Raw genomic sequence first — 12,153 nt, 5'->3', positions numbered from 1 at the left:
TCTCTCTGGAGTCTGAGCGCATTCTTCATCAGCACCAGACAGAGGAGCTCAAGCGTCGTGTGGCTGAGTTGGAGGCTGTCCAGGACAGCAACGTGGATCTCAAGGAGCATGAGCGTCTCATTCAAACCATCCAAGCCGAATTGCGCACACAGGTGGAGCAGCGCCAAGCCTTGGAAGTGGAGATGGCAAAGATGAAAACCGGGTATGAGGCCAAGCTGGAGACAAATCGCCGCGTCTTGGAGCAGGAACTGCGCGTGCAAATTGAAGCCGACGTGCAGCAGCAGACAAAGGAGATGGTGCGTGCTAGTGTTCGCCGCCAGCTGCCTGCCAAACCACAGCCTACGCCAGCCGCGCCGGCTGAAAAGGCGACGGTGGCTCCACCTGCTGCGCAAACGCGAGGGCCAACGCCAGTCGCCGCACCCACCGTCACTACTGCCGCGCCCGCGCCCACGCCCGCGCCAGCCACATCAACCGCTGCCTCAAGCAGTATGGCGGATCGTTTTGCACTTCTGCGCCAAAAAGCGGCTCGCCTTCAGCAACAGACAGCAGCCACTAAGGCTCAACAAGAAATGCTGCCTGCCACCGAGGACGAGACTGTGGAAGCCGTGGCAGACGTTGTGGCCAATCTCAAGGCGCAGGAGGCACGGGGTTTGAGTAACACTTCTAGCCTGGGGCAATCAGTGCGTCGAGGCCAGTTCCCAGCCAAGCGCGCCCAGGCTGCCACCCAATTTGTCGACAACGAGGTGAGCATGCTTGTGTCGACAGAGCGGGCCAACTACGCTTGGGTAACAAAAGCAAAAGGGAGTTTGCCTGAGCCAGAACAGGGCAAGAAGGTTTGATCTCGCTTCCTCACCTACCACAAACCCCGTGTGTCCTTGGGCCCCAGCTGCGCAAGCTGATCAATGCCATCAAGACGCACGGCGCCGAAACTGGCGGTCAATTCAAGGTTACTTTCGGACATCTCAATGCCAAAGCCGGCAGCGACTTTCAGGCAAGCGACACCATGATGTCGGGCAAGGCTTGTGATCTTGTGCCTGTGTCTGTGCAGCCACTGTGGGACATATGCCAATTGCCGATTTAGTTGTATCGTCATCTGATTCTCGCTTTATTTTTTGGTTTCGCTTTTGTTATTTTAAATAGGTGCTGACCGGAACTCTTCGGAGTGCAAAGAAGCAAAAGGTGTGTCGCGTGATCGTGGGCTGTTGGCTTCTTTCAAGCAGCCTGCAACACCGCATCACTAATCTTTGCTGGGGTTGGCCATAGATCGTTGGCTACGAGGCAGAAATGGTCTTGGCAGGGATCCATGATCGCATGGAGATCACTTTGTTGAGCGACAACATTGCCACCAACGACCTTGATCGCTGTACGTCGCAGTGTGCTCTTCCGAGTGCCCCTTGCAGCTGGTCAGACCTGAATGATCTTTTTGTTTGATCTCTTGCCTCCTCTTCTTCCGCCCAGATACATACGAGGATATCAAAGAGTGTGCTGCCGAGTCACGGGTGCAAGAAACTGTCGAGAAAGCTCGGGCCAAGAGCATTCGTCGCTCACAGCAACGCCAGTCTTCAGCCTCGGGCACTGGAGCTCGATCTTCTCCGTTGGGTCAGGGACGCGGTCTGAGTGCAGGCGCATCACGACTTTCCGTGCGCGTTCCCAGTGTGCGCCGGTCAGTCTATGGCGCAAAGAGCGCGGGGGTCGGGGCTGGCTCAACAGTCATGCCTGCAGCCGATTCGACGCCCATTGAAGCCTCAGAAGAGGCTGTCGCAGACGTGATGGCCAGTTTGGCGTCGTTGCACCGGCGGGACGAGCGCCGCAAAAGTCGCCAGCAAGGCCCCGCGTTGTCTGGTCAGTGTGGGCGTGTCCATTGGCTTGGGATTGAAACATCCAGTTCTTCTTTGGCACTGCACTCGAATCTCATTGCGCTATGCTGATCTTTCTATCTATGCAAATGTGTGTGATGGATGATGTTTAGCTGTCAATGAGAATGAAGCATCTGAGGTGCCCGATACATCGTCTGTAATGAGCCGTCAGCTTCGTGCTTCTGTTCGGCGCGGTGAACTGTCGGAGAAGCGAGCCATGCAAGCGACGCGCTGGGTTGACAAGGAGGTTTGTTGTTGTTGTGCCAGCAACTGCGTGCGTGTAGCAACTCAGCTCGATGGGTATTCATCATTCTGTTTGCGATCCATCTGCAGATTCGAAAAGTCATCAAAGCCATCCAAACGCATGGCACACCGGGGCCCAACGGCCTGCACGAGGTGGCATTCGGCAAATTGTTTGGCGAGACGCAGAATGAGTTTGAGGTGTGTTGCTTCACAATTCAAGTGTCCTTGCATTTGTTTTCAGGGCTTTGATATCGTTGCGTGTTTCGTTTCTACCCTCTGTTGCCAAAGGCGAGGGGCCGTTGAGGGATTCATTTGCTCACTTCCACGGGGCATTTTCGCTTTTAGGCGCTGACTGGCACGCTACGCACAGCCAAAAAGAAGCAAGTGGTGGCATTTGATTCAGAAATGCTGTTTCAGGGCCAGCATGACCATATCATGATCAAGCTTCTCAAAACTTCGATTCCTGATTCCGACCTCAACAGCTGTCAGTCATAGCCGCCCGATCGTGCCTTGGTTGTAGAGCACGCTTGGAAGCTGTTTTTTTTTTTTTTTGCGCACATGGAGCTGGCAGGTCGCTTACGCCCTCCCCCACTTTTTCTCTGAACAATTTGTTTTTATGATCACGCAGATACCTATCGCGAAGTCTCGTTAACAGCCAGCAAGCGCAAGCTGGGCAAGAGCTTTGGCTCGGCCAGTCTACAAAGTATGATTGAGTCTCAATGATTCTGGCGTGGCTTGAGCCTCGCAGTTCGTGCCACTTGAAAGTTTGTCCAAGCTCACCTCACGTGAACTATTGCCGTTTTATGCACACCATTTGTAGCGTCCAACAGCAAGTGCCATGTTTGTGGCAAAACTGTGTACCCAATGGAGTTTGTGGGTGCATCAGACAAGGCATTTCACAAAAACTGCTTTCGGTGCACCGTTTGCAAGACCATGTTGCGCACCTCGGACTACGCCACTGTCAATGATCAATTCTACTGCAAAACTCACTACGAGGCCGCCTTCAAGGCCACGGGCGGTAGCTACGCCTTTTAAGTGACTTCAAATCCGCCACTGCAAGAATGAGCTAGAAGCAAACCAAAAGCTGAGTCACCTGCAAGTGTGCATGCAGTCTCTGGATCGGAGAATCCATTTCGTGTCGTGTTGTTGGAAATTGATGTTTGCTCGTCCCAACCAAGTCGAAGCTGTTCGTCACGACCCCGCCAACTTTCAATGACGAGTGGGAGGCGCAGACCCCATGATAATCAGAATTTGATGACAATTTGCGTTCACACACAACACACACACACACACATACAACACACACACACACACACACACACACAACACAACACACACACACACACACACACACACACAACGTGGTCTCGGTCTCAATTTGTTCGCATACGTCAAAAGGGCTTTGCATTTGGCAGAGGGGTTGAGGTTCAGGTGTTGGCGTCGCTCGGCTCCTTGCGCTCTTGTGTCTGACGCATGGTCTCGGAGGGGCCTTTTTGATCCAGTTTGCAGTGCATAGTTTGACAGCCAGAGTAATTCCGGCGACATCTTCGCCAGAGGGGTGCCGGGTTCACGTGAAAACCCACCTTTGAACTGCGGACCTGACACATCCATACTTGCGCTGCCATGGCCGACGACGAGGTGGTATCAGCGTCGGCGGGCCCGGCACCTGTGCCGGTGCCGGCCAAGGCTGCCAGCGTGAGCCAGTCGGCCCCATCCAGCAACAAGAAGAAAAACAAGAAGAAGAAAGACAAGAAGAAGACGAGTGCTCCCGTGACAGCACAGGTCTGACTCATGGCCAATTCCGATTCAAGCGTCAACTTTCGCAAGAGATTCTCTCACGAGCGGCTGGCCCTCATCTTTGCTGTGGACATTTGGGGGGCGTCAATAGGCAAGCAACGTTCAGGACACTTTGCCAACAACAACCGAGTTGCCTGCCGAGTCATTTGAGGCTTGTTTGCAATGGTGCATCGAGCAAGTTGAATGTGGCTACAAACTGCAAAAGGGTATGTGGAGGGTATTACGGCCAGTCTGCTCGCACTTGAGGCCGTCGCTGGGATGGAGATGACTGTGTCTTGCCCGCGGTCTTTGTGGTGTGGGTATTCTGGCCACGCGGATAGGTATCCGCCCGGATACTGCTTTGGCCGTCCTGCGCTCTGAGAGTGCATCGAAAGTTCGTTCCGGCCAATTCTATCCATGCCGACTCATGTGCCGTTGTCTTCTTGCGTGAGGAAGGGTGTCATGGTGTTTTGATGCTTGAGACTGGAGGATGCGATACCTCAAGGCTATTGTTTTCACCCTGGTTGACAGGTAAAGAAAGTTGGGATGATGAAAACCGCCTTTGGCGATTATCGTCGTCTCATGCGCACACTTGGTCGACCCAAAGCACCGGGGGGTAAGCCCATGTTCGCGTTCTGCTCCTAGCCAATGGCCATTGGCTTTCATTTTGCCATTGCCGTCTGTGGGTGGGTTAAGAGTGTATTTGTGTGCTGGCCCCGTATGCATGTCTGATCGGCCTGCCTGTTGTTTTTGCCCATCCCACCATTGCGGGTGTCAGTCCGTGATATTCAGGTGACCAAGACATCCCGTAAAACGCGCACCTCCGATGCTGCTGTCTTTTATCGGTGCGGGGAATAAACGGACGTTGGCTCTGTCGTAGCTCTTGTTGGTTTCAAGGTTGTTGTCTGCTCATGCTAATGGATGCTCGTGGGGGGCCATGTTTGCCGCATTAATGGGTTGACAGTTTGTCTTCGGCAAAGTCCAACCCTGTTGATCGACAGGCTGCGCTGGCACGGCGTCAGGCTGCGCGGCGCGAGCTCAAGGGCGAGGCGGACCGCCCCAGTATCAAAGAACCTGCACAGCCGAGTGTTCTGAAGCGTGCGGACCCAGCGTGGCAACATGAGTTTCGTAGCTCACCTGTGCAGCCTTTTAGTTTTGGCTTTGGGGGCGGGGCTCCCGCGGCCCATGGCTCGAATAAGGCGGGCAACGTTTCAGCTGGGGCAGTGGAGAATGCGGCCGACATAGAGTCACATACTTCATCTAGTGCCACTCCTGGCAAGTCCCTGGCCAGCCTATTTAGCCGACAGCTGACCCTTCGCACCCCACCTAGTGCTGCTCCGGCAACAGCCCAGGAAGATGCTGTGACCTCGGCTCCAGTCACGACCTTCTCGTTCAATTTTGGAAACTGAGACAAATTGCATCATCTTTTCATGCCTGCATGGGATTCACCGGCCCGAGAACGGCCTGGAGCGAGCTTAGCGGTCGTCTACGTGTAATGTCTAAGCTTGATGTGATCTGGTTCATTCCCTTTAAGCATTCCATGATGGGGTTCGCAGGGCAGATGATTCAATGAGCAACCTCATCTCGAGGCATGCAAGCATCCACGTCGACAAGAAAGGTTTCAATCAATTTTCATGGCATGAACGCAGACACACAGGGCATGCCATGGACAGCAGCGAGGTTGGCCCAGAGGACAACCAAGCAAACAAACGAAAAACCAGTAAGTCCGGATCGCAAAACACACCACGAAAAAGGCAAGCGGGCTGAGCTCAGCCGACAGGACAGGCCCGGGACACAGGTGGTAGAAGAGCAAAAGCATAACGGAAAACAAACAAAAACTATCTGCACTCTCTGTGACAAACACAAACACAAACACACACCCACATGGACGCGCGCACACACGTACACGTACACACACACACACACACACACACACACACACACACAAACAAAAAACCCAAGGCCAGGCCAGGCAGGGATAGGGCAGGGCACTGCACATCCAGCCAATGGCGGCTAAGCGGACGCTCGGTCCCTGCGGATGAAAGACCGTAGGCACCCGTCTCAGCGGCCAGGCCAATGAAGCACCGACATAACAGACACGAGCAGGTTGACACGCGAAAAACAAACATATACACAGGCTCACACGCACACGCACACAAGAAGAAGGAGCATGTTCGTGTCGCTGGTTGGGCACTTGGGAATCGGAGTCACAATCAGGAGCTCAGGCCGCGTTTACATGGCACAGCCGTCAAACCAAGGGTGTGTCAGAGCCTGACGGGCAGAGATGCGCTGCGAAGGCTCGTAGCGCAACATCTTTTGAAGCAGGTCCAGGCCCATGGCATCAAGGCCAGGGATGAGACTGGCCAGACCTTCACCACTCCATCGAGGAAAGCAATCCTTGTAGTCCGGAAGCTGGGAGACACCAGGCCAAGTCTGCTCGGTGGGGGTGCCGAGGACACGGAAAATACGGAAGAGCTCGTCGATCTCAGAGTCACCGGGGAAGAGGGGGCGGCGAGTGACCATCTCCGCGAAGATGCAGCCGATGGACCACATATCGACAGGGCAAGCGTACTGGCGCTGGCCGAGCAAGATTTCGGGAGCACGGTACCAAAGGGTCACGACCTCGTGGGTGTAGGCACGGATGGGAATGCCAAAGGCACGAGCCAAGCCAAAATCGGCCAGCTTAATGAAGCCCTCGCGGTTGATGAGCAGATTCTGGGGCTTGAGGTCACGGTGCAGAATGCGGCGAGCATGGCAAAAGTCGATGCCCTTGAGGAGCTGAAGCATGTAGGACTTGATGAGCTCCATGGAAAGGCCGTTGCGCTGCGAGTCGATGTGCTTCTTCAAGTCTTGGTCCAAGAACTCAAAGACAAGGTAGAGTTTGTTCTCAGAGTGAATCACCTCCATCAGGCTGCCGAGAGCGTTGAAAAGACGGGGGCGAGGGGGAAGGGGTTTTTGAGCGGCTCGGGCAAATCGTGGTGCGCTCGGCTGCGTTGCTGGGTACAACATACCTGACAACGTTGGGGTGGCTGAGCTCCTTGAGGAGGGAAATCTCGCGGATGGCGGTGCTAGGCACGCCCTCTTCCTCGGCCTCGAGCTTGATTTTCTTGAGTGCCACGAGGTTGCCGGTTGCCTTGACCTTGGCCTTGTAGACGGTACCGTAGGTACCCTCGCCAATCTTCTCAATCTTCAAATACTTCTCCATGATGTCTAGCGCAAGGAGGCACAAGACGAATGTCCACCAGCTGATGAGATACCTGCTTGAGAAGACTGTGCCTGGGCTGCTAAGACATGGACTCACCGGTAAACGGGCCAAGCCTGCTATTTGATTCGCCGCCCAGAGAGGCAGAAAGACAAGTGAGGTTGCAGCATACGACTGTCTTGACAAGGGACGATGTAGCCTGAGAACTTACGGTTCGTTGCAATTCAACTTGTCACCGACGACTAAGGAAAAAGAGCCCAAACACTCGAGCAAAAATGACGGTCGTGAAAATGAGCTCGCGGCTCACCAGTGCGATGCAGAGAGAGAGAGAGTGTGTGTGTGTGTGAGAGAGAGAGAGAGTTCGAAAGAGAGAGAGAGAGAGAGAGAGGGTTTGAGAGAGAGATTGAGAGAAGAGAGAGAGAGAGAGAGAGAGAGAGTTTCGAGAGAGAGACTACAACGTGCAACGTTATGACCGTTGAAAAATATTCAAATTGTCGGTTGATTGGCGGGAAAAGTTGAAATTGAATATGGGCTATTATTTGGGGCGCATAAATCATGATCCAGCACATACACGATTAAGTTGGTTCCGTCGCGACCTTTATCTGACATTTATGCCGCCGCAGGAAACACACAGCTCAGGATGGCGACGGACCGCATCAGTCAGATGCAGTCGATGCTGCACGACCTGGCCAAGCATGCCTACGATGCGGTTGGTGTGCTGCACACTGAGAGCAGAAGCACGGATGCGCGTCGGCGGGAGCTCCATGGGCATTTCAGCTTTCTCTTTGCACAAACAGTGAAGGACTTTGCTGCCTTTACACACCACCTGCCGCACATCCATCAATCCGAGGCTCACTTCGCCAGCGATCTGCGTGAGCTCCAGGAGCAGAGCCAAGGGGCAACGCAGCGCTTACAGGCCACCCTCCGTGAGGCTGAGCAACGCAGCGCTGATCTACATAGTCTTATCCATCACGTCTCGAGTCAGGTCTTCCTCGACGAAATGCCACCCAACCAGGCTCCGCCACCGCGAGTATCGGCAAGTGTTGCTCGAGCTGGAGACCCCGAAACCAATTCGGCCACCGCCACCGAGGCCACCGCCACCGAGGCGACCGCGTCTGCCCAAGACAGGGCTGCTGAAGGCATAGAATCTGGTGCCAACAAATCGCAAACCGCGTCGCCTGGTAGCCGGACTGAGGCGCTCTCAACAGAGGAACCTAGTGTGGTCATGGCTGATGCGCTTCCCACTGACGCGTCCGCTGGCGAGAGTGCCAGCTCAACGCCGACGACCGAGCGACGGTCCACCCGCACCGGAGGGCGCGGGCGGACACGCAGCAGTTACGCAGCAGGACCAGAAAATGGAGTCGAGGACGATCCAGCCCCGCGACCAAAACGGACCCGGCGTTCAACATCGCGTGCGTGAGGTTCTTTCTAGTGGTGCGCGGGTGCGCTCTTTGTTTTTTTCTTGACGCCCGCCTGCTGAGGCTAGCCTTGCAGGTTTTTTTTAAAAAACAAAACAAAACCAACCAAACCAGACCACCCCAGGCTGGGTGGCTTTTGCTTATTGTTCAACACCAGGGCTTCTGGAAGTTTTTTTTTGTGTCAGACCAGCAGGTTCAACGAGAGTGAAGGCTCCTTGTCAACCCCCCTCCTGGTCAATGCCTCCCTTCACCAACGCCTTCCAGTGTTTGCACGCCACGCGTGAGTTTGTGCTTTGTGTTCCAAGCTGCAGTTGCTCTTTATAGTGCTAGCAGTAAGTTTGGCGGAGTGCTGCATGACCCTGGGCAGCCAGTCCAGACAAATTGACAATCCGTAATCGACCCATAGGAGGCCATTGGCTTGTGCTGCCATCTCCTGGCTTGGCACCCATTGAGAGCCCTGTGAAGCTTCGGTATTCATCTAGTCAATGTGCACAGGTCAAATTGCCCGAGCTTGTGGTGGTAGGGCTATTGCATGTAGTTGTGTTAGGTATTGGCGCGTCAAAAGGGGCACGCGGTGGATCGAGATTGGATCGAATTCATCCTGGCAAACCAGGTCTGATTCACAAACAACAATGTGCTCCGTTTCCATCCATCAAAACCAGGCAACTTCAGACATCGCACGAGCCTCAACCCATGTAAGGCGATTGGTGTCCGGGTGACGAAGCAGGAGTCGCGTTGGCTGAGGTCCAACAGAGCGAGTGAGAAGGGCCATTCCACCACCCACGCCACAGCCATGCGTGTTGGTGCGCCCATCAACAACAAAGCCTACTAACTCAGCTCCCTATTTAGAGTCACACAAACGGATTGCATTTTAGATCACGTGGTGCCACAGAGCCAGCAAACTTATCCCCATCAACACCTGGAGAGTGGCTTACCCAGGCGAGCGCATTGGGGTGGTCGAGGTCGGGCAATGTGTGCTTGGGCAACTTGAGGAGAGCTGCTCCTCGATCCGTGTTGGGCAACGCAAACACGGCACACCGATCGTCCAGCTTGCCACGCCCGACGACTCGGAGTCGCTGCGCGCGAGAAAAAGCAAACAAATGTGAACAGCAGGGTCAGCAGAATGCCAAGCGTCAGGGCACACGCCTGGCATGCGTATCAAGCTACACACCGTCCAGTGCAGGGCCGGCAAAGGCCGGTCACGGAGATGTCCGTCTACTTGCTCGTTGTAAACCACCTGGGGCAGGGGATTGCCCCCCAACAGGGACCAATCAGCAATGAAGGGGGCGGCCACGTTCAATTTGCAATAGTTGAGACGCTTGGCAGGAGGTCGCGCCTGCCACCTGTGGTCGGCATCACCATAACCAAGACGAAAGAAATACAGCACAGGCGCCAACACGCGGGTGCAAGATCATAAGCATATCGGTGAGAAGAAGAAGAAGAAGAAGAAGCAGCTGCAGGAGCATCAGTGGCCTGGGCTACAAGAGGGCGCGACTCAACGCAGCTGTGACGTACCGGCGCTGTCGAGCATCGAGTTCTGACTGCCGCCAGGCTTCATACGCACTAGACCCCACACAATGATAGGGAAATGCCAGCTGGCCACTTTCCAGAGCCAATCGCCGTTCCTCAGCTTGACCATGAACGCGTGCTCCTGCGTGCACCAGCATCATCCAAAATGGCAACGCCCAGCGCCGAGGTACGATTAAATCCCAACCAGCACCAAATCCCAGGCGACCGCCCTGCGTGGTACTGGGAAGGGGAGTGGGGCGATAGCCAAATCAGCCGGACATGAGTTTCTCCACAACTGGACCAAGCCTTGCGCGACGTGAAACAGCTACAAGCGCGAGCATACCGGGCGCCGGGCTTTTGGATCAACAGAATGGGGACAATGCTATCGTGATCCCCGGGCTGCAGTGTGGCACCAGACACGGGTGCTGCGGCGCGCCTTTGGTTCAATTTGGCGACGTGGGCTTGTCCTTCGGAGCTGGCACGGCGTGAATCTTCCTCAATGAACCAGGCAGCAGAGGTAGCAGTCATACAGGTGGCTTCACTGGCTTGAGCTGGATCGGTACTAGTGGGCTTGGGCGAGCGTGCGGCCAGCCACTCTTCCTTGCGCTTCATCATCTGGCTTGGTGTTTGCAGGCGGGGGTCCCATACGGCCAGCTGGAGGACGGTGTTGGCCAAAATCACTTTTTCTGCGTCTGATCGGTTCAGCTCATTCCATGCACGCGTGCTCTCAGAGAGGATGCCAGAGGGCAAGCGGTCGCCTGCTTCGATCGCTGGTTGCAGAGCACACTGCAGAAGTTGGAGTGCTGCCGGTCCGCGGAGCCGAAAGCGGTTGGTGTATTCAGTGTTCACGTGGGTCAGCTCAAGGTCATGCGCAGCCACGGAGTTGCCGGCGGCGCCACGCAGCAGAGCTTCAACGACGGCCAGGCTGGCAGGGTGTACTGTAATCCAACACCGCCAACCGGCAGTACGGCTCCGCTCGGACCAAAAGTAGCTGATGGGGGCTACTACAGAGCCATCCGGATAACGCAGCAAAGCCGTCCATTCCTGGCCAGTGGCATGATACAGGGTGGTTGAAGCTGCAGCGTCGAGGACAGCAGCACCCGCACGATGGTCTGGCGCGTCCAACACAAGCGTCTGCATGAAGGAGGCATCTTGTATGGACACGTGGTCTCGGACGAAGCGGTAATTGACGCGTTCTGACTTGTCGCTGGGCTTTTGGGGCACATGAAAGCCCCACTGCTCCGCCATCTGGAAACGCTTGGCGTGCCATAGGTGCGTCTCTAGCCAGCGCTAAGGATGCGCAGCGGTCAGCAGCAGCAGCAGCAGCAGCAGCAGCAGCAGTGAGGTTGTTTTGACCGGCAAGCACATTCGATAGGGCTGGCTATTGGTGAGAAGAAGTGAGTTGATTGAGCATTGAAGCAAGCTAAAGAGTGCATACCACGCGTGATGAGCGAGCTTCAAAGGCCGCCCGCATGTGACGCGGGCGGCGCTTGTGGCGACGACTCTTGCTCGCATTGTCCGTGTCCACCATTTCCTAGCGAGGTCGAGGCACCACCGGCGGTGAGGTGAGGGGCCTTGAGCCAAACCCCATCTCACAGTGACGGCGAGGATTCAAGGGCCTACCCGGGCGGCAGCCGCGCGCAAGGCGACAGGCAGACGCTTGATATTGTGGCTGGTGGCCCGACGTCGCATGTGTCGCGGCAGTTGCTGGTACTAAAGCGGGGCGCCGCCACATGCCTTCATCAATGGGATAGCTCGAGTCAAATCTGAGGCATCTGAGGTCTGGATCATTGCCTTACGTACCGTTCGCTTGCCAGCGCCACTGCGTTGTTCCAAATCAGCCTCCATAGCCTTCATCTCCTTGGCACGGGCAGCAGCAAACTGGCTCACATCAATCCCGCGTGCCGTCAGCATCTTGGCCATCTTTGACTGGAGCACGACCATGGATATGCACACTTGGTGAGGCAGTTCTCAATCCCATGCAGGTCCTTCTCGCGTGCTGCTCTGGTGAGAGTGGCGGCAAGCCGTAGCAAACAGCGTCAACCAACGTTCAAACCTACCGTGGCGGCGACAGCACTGCTTGTGGCTGCGCCAGCGGGACCGGCACCATTGAACTCAGCCCCACCAGCTCGCTTCGCCATGCTGACAG

At 55.5% G+C, this 12,153-nt stretch overlaps 5 protein-coding genes across 5 annotated transcripts; 3 read left to right on the top strand and 2 right to left on the bottom strand.

Annotated features, from left to right (window-relative positions):
• Positions 1 to 2,930: 2,930 nt before the first annotated feature.
• MONBRDRAFT_14597 (uncharacterized protein) lies at positions 2,931 to 3,134 on the top strand (the record flags this gene model as incomplete). Its single annotated transcript, XM_001743379.1, has 1 exon — positions 2,931 to 3,134. A coding segment is annotated over one exon (204 nt), but the record flags the coding sequence as incomplete, so codon positions are not given.
• A 588-nt stretch (positions 3,135 to 3,722) lies between these two features.
• On the top strand, positions 3,723 to 6,004 carry MONBRDRAFT_35937 (uncharacterized protein; the record flags this gene model as incomplete). The annotated part of the gene is made up of 3 exons (XM_001743378.1): positions 3,723 to 3,881; positions 4,407 to 4,491; positions 5,410 to 6,004. 3 exons carry the CDS (start codon positions 3,723 to 3,725, stop codon positions 5,640 to 5,642), a joined length of 477 nt encoding a protein of 158 aa, XP_001743430.1. The 3' UTR covers positions 5,643 to 6,004.
• A 98-nt stretch (positions 6,005 to 6,102) lies between these two features.
• Cdc2 (uncharacterized protein) lies at positions 6,103 to 7,357 on the bottom strand. The gene is made up of 4 exons (XM_001743055.1): positions 7,289 to 7,357; positions 7,177 to 7,196; positions 6,887 to 7,085; positions 6,103 to 6,786 (listed from the first exon to the last, which is right to left on the bottom strand). Exons 3-4 carry the CDS (start codon positions 7,078 to 7,080, stop codon positions 6,108 to 6,110), a joined length of 873 nt encoding a protein of 290 aa, XP_001743107.1. The 5' UTR covers positions 7,081 to 7,085; positions 7,177 to 7,196; positions 7,289 to 7,357; the 3' UTR covers positions 6,103 to 6,107.
• A 360-nt stretch (positions 7,358 to 7,717) lies between these two features.
• On the top strand, positions 7,718 to 8,497 carry MONBRDRAFT_5869 (uncharacterized protein; the record flags this gene model as incomplete). The annotated part of the gene is made up of 1 exon (XM_001743377.1): positions 7,718 to 8,497. One exon carries the CDS (start codon positions 7,718 to 7,720, stop codon positions 8,495 to 8,497), a length of 780 nt encoding a protein of 259 aa, XP_001743429.1.
• A 650-nt stretch (positions 8,498 to 9,147) lies between these two features.
• MONBRDRAFT_5868 (uncharacterized protein) lies at positions 9,148 to 12,145 on the bottom strand (the record flags this gene model as incomplete). Its single annotated transcript, XM_001743054.1, has 8 exons — positions 9,148 to 9,234; positions 9,431 to 9,571; positions 9,667 to 9,838; positions 10,011 to 10,244; positions 10,348 to 11,294; positions 11,443 to 11,538; positions 11,808 to 11,933; positions 12,065 to 12,145. The coding sequence occupies 8 exons, from the start codon at positions 12,143 to 12,145 to the stop codon at positions 9,148 to 9,150; spliced, it is 1,884 nt and encodes a 627-aa protein (XP_001743106.1).
• Positions 12,146 to 12,153: the final 8 nt, after the last annotated feature.

Source organism: Monosiga brevicollis, genomic scaffold (assembly GCF_000002865.3).
Source record: "Monosiga brevicollis MX1 MONBRscaffold_3 genomic scaffold, whole genome shotgun sequence".
In the NCBI taxonomy this organism is placed as follows: Eukaryota; class Choanoflagellata; order Craspedida; family Salpingoecidae; genus Monosiga; species Monosiga brevicollis.
This window is presented reverse-complemented; position numbering and strand designations above follow the sequence as displayed.

Excerpts from the sequence above, each read along its gene's own strand:
- Cdc2 (XM_001743055.1), bottom strand. The coding sequence starts at position 7,080 with ATGGAGAAGTATTTGAAGATTGAGAAGATTGGCGAGGGTACCTACGGT. Across the intron at positions 6,787-6,886 it reads AGCCACCCCAACGTTGTCAG|CCTGATGGAGGTGATTCACT; the intron begins GTATGTTGTACC and ends CGCTCTCGGCAG.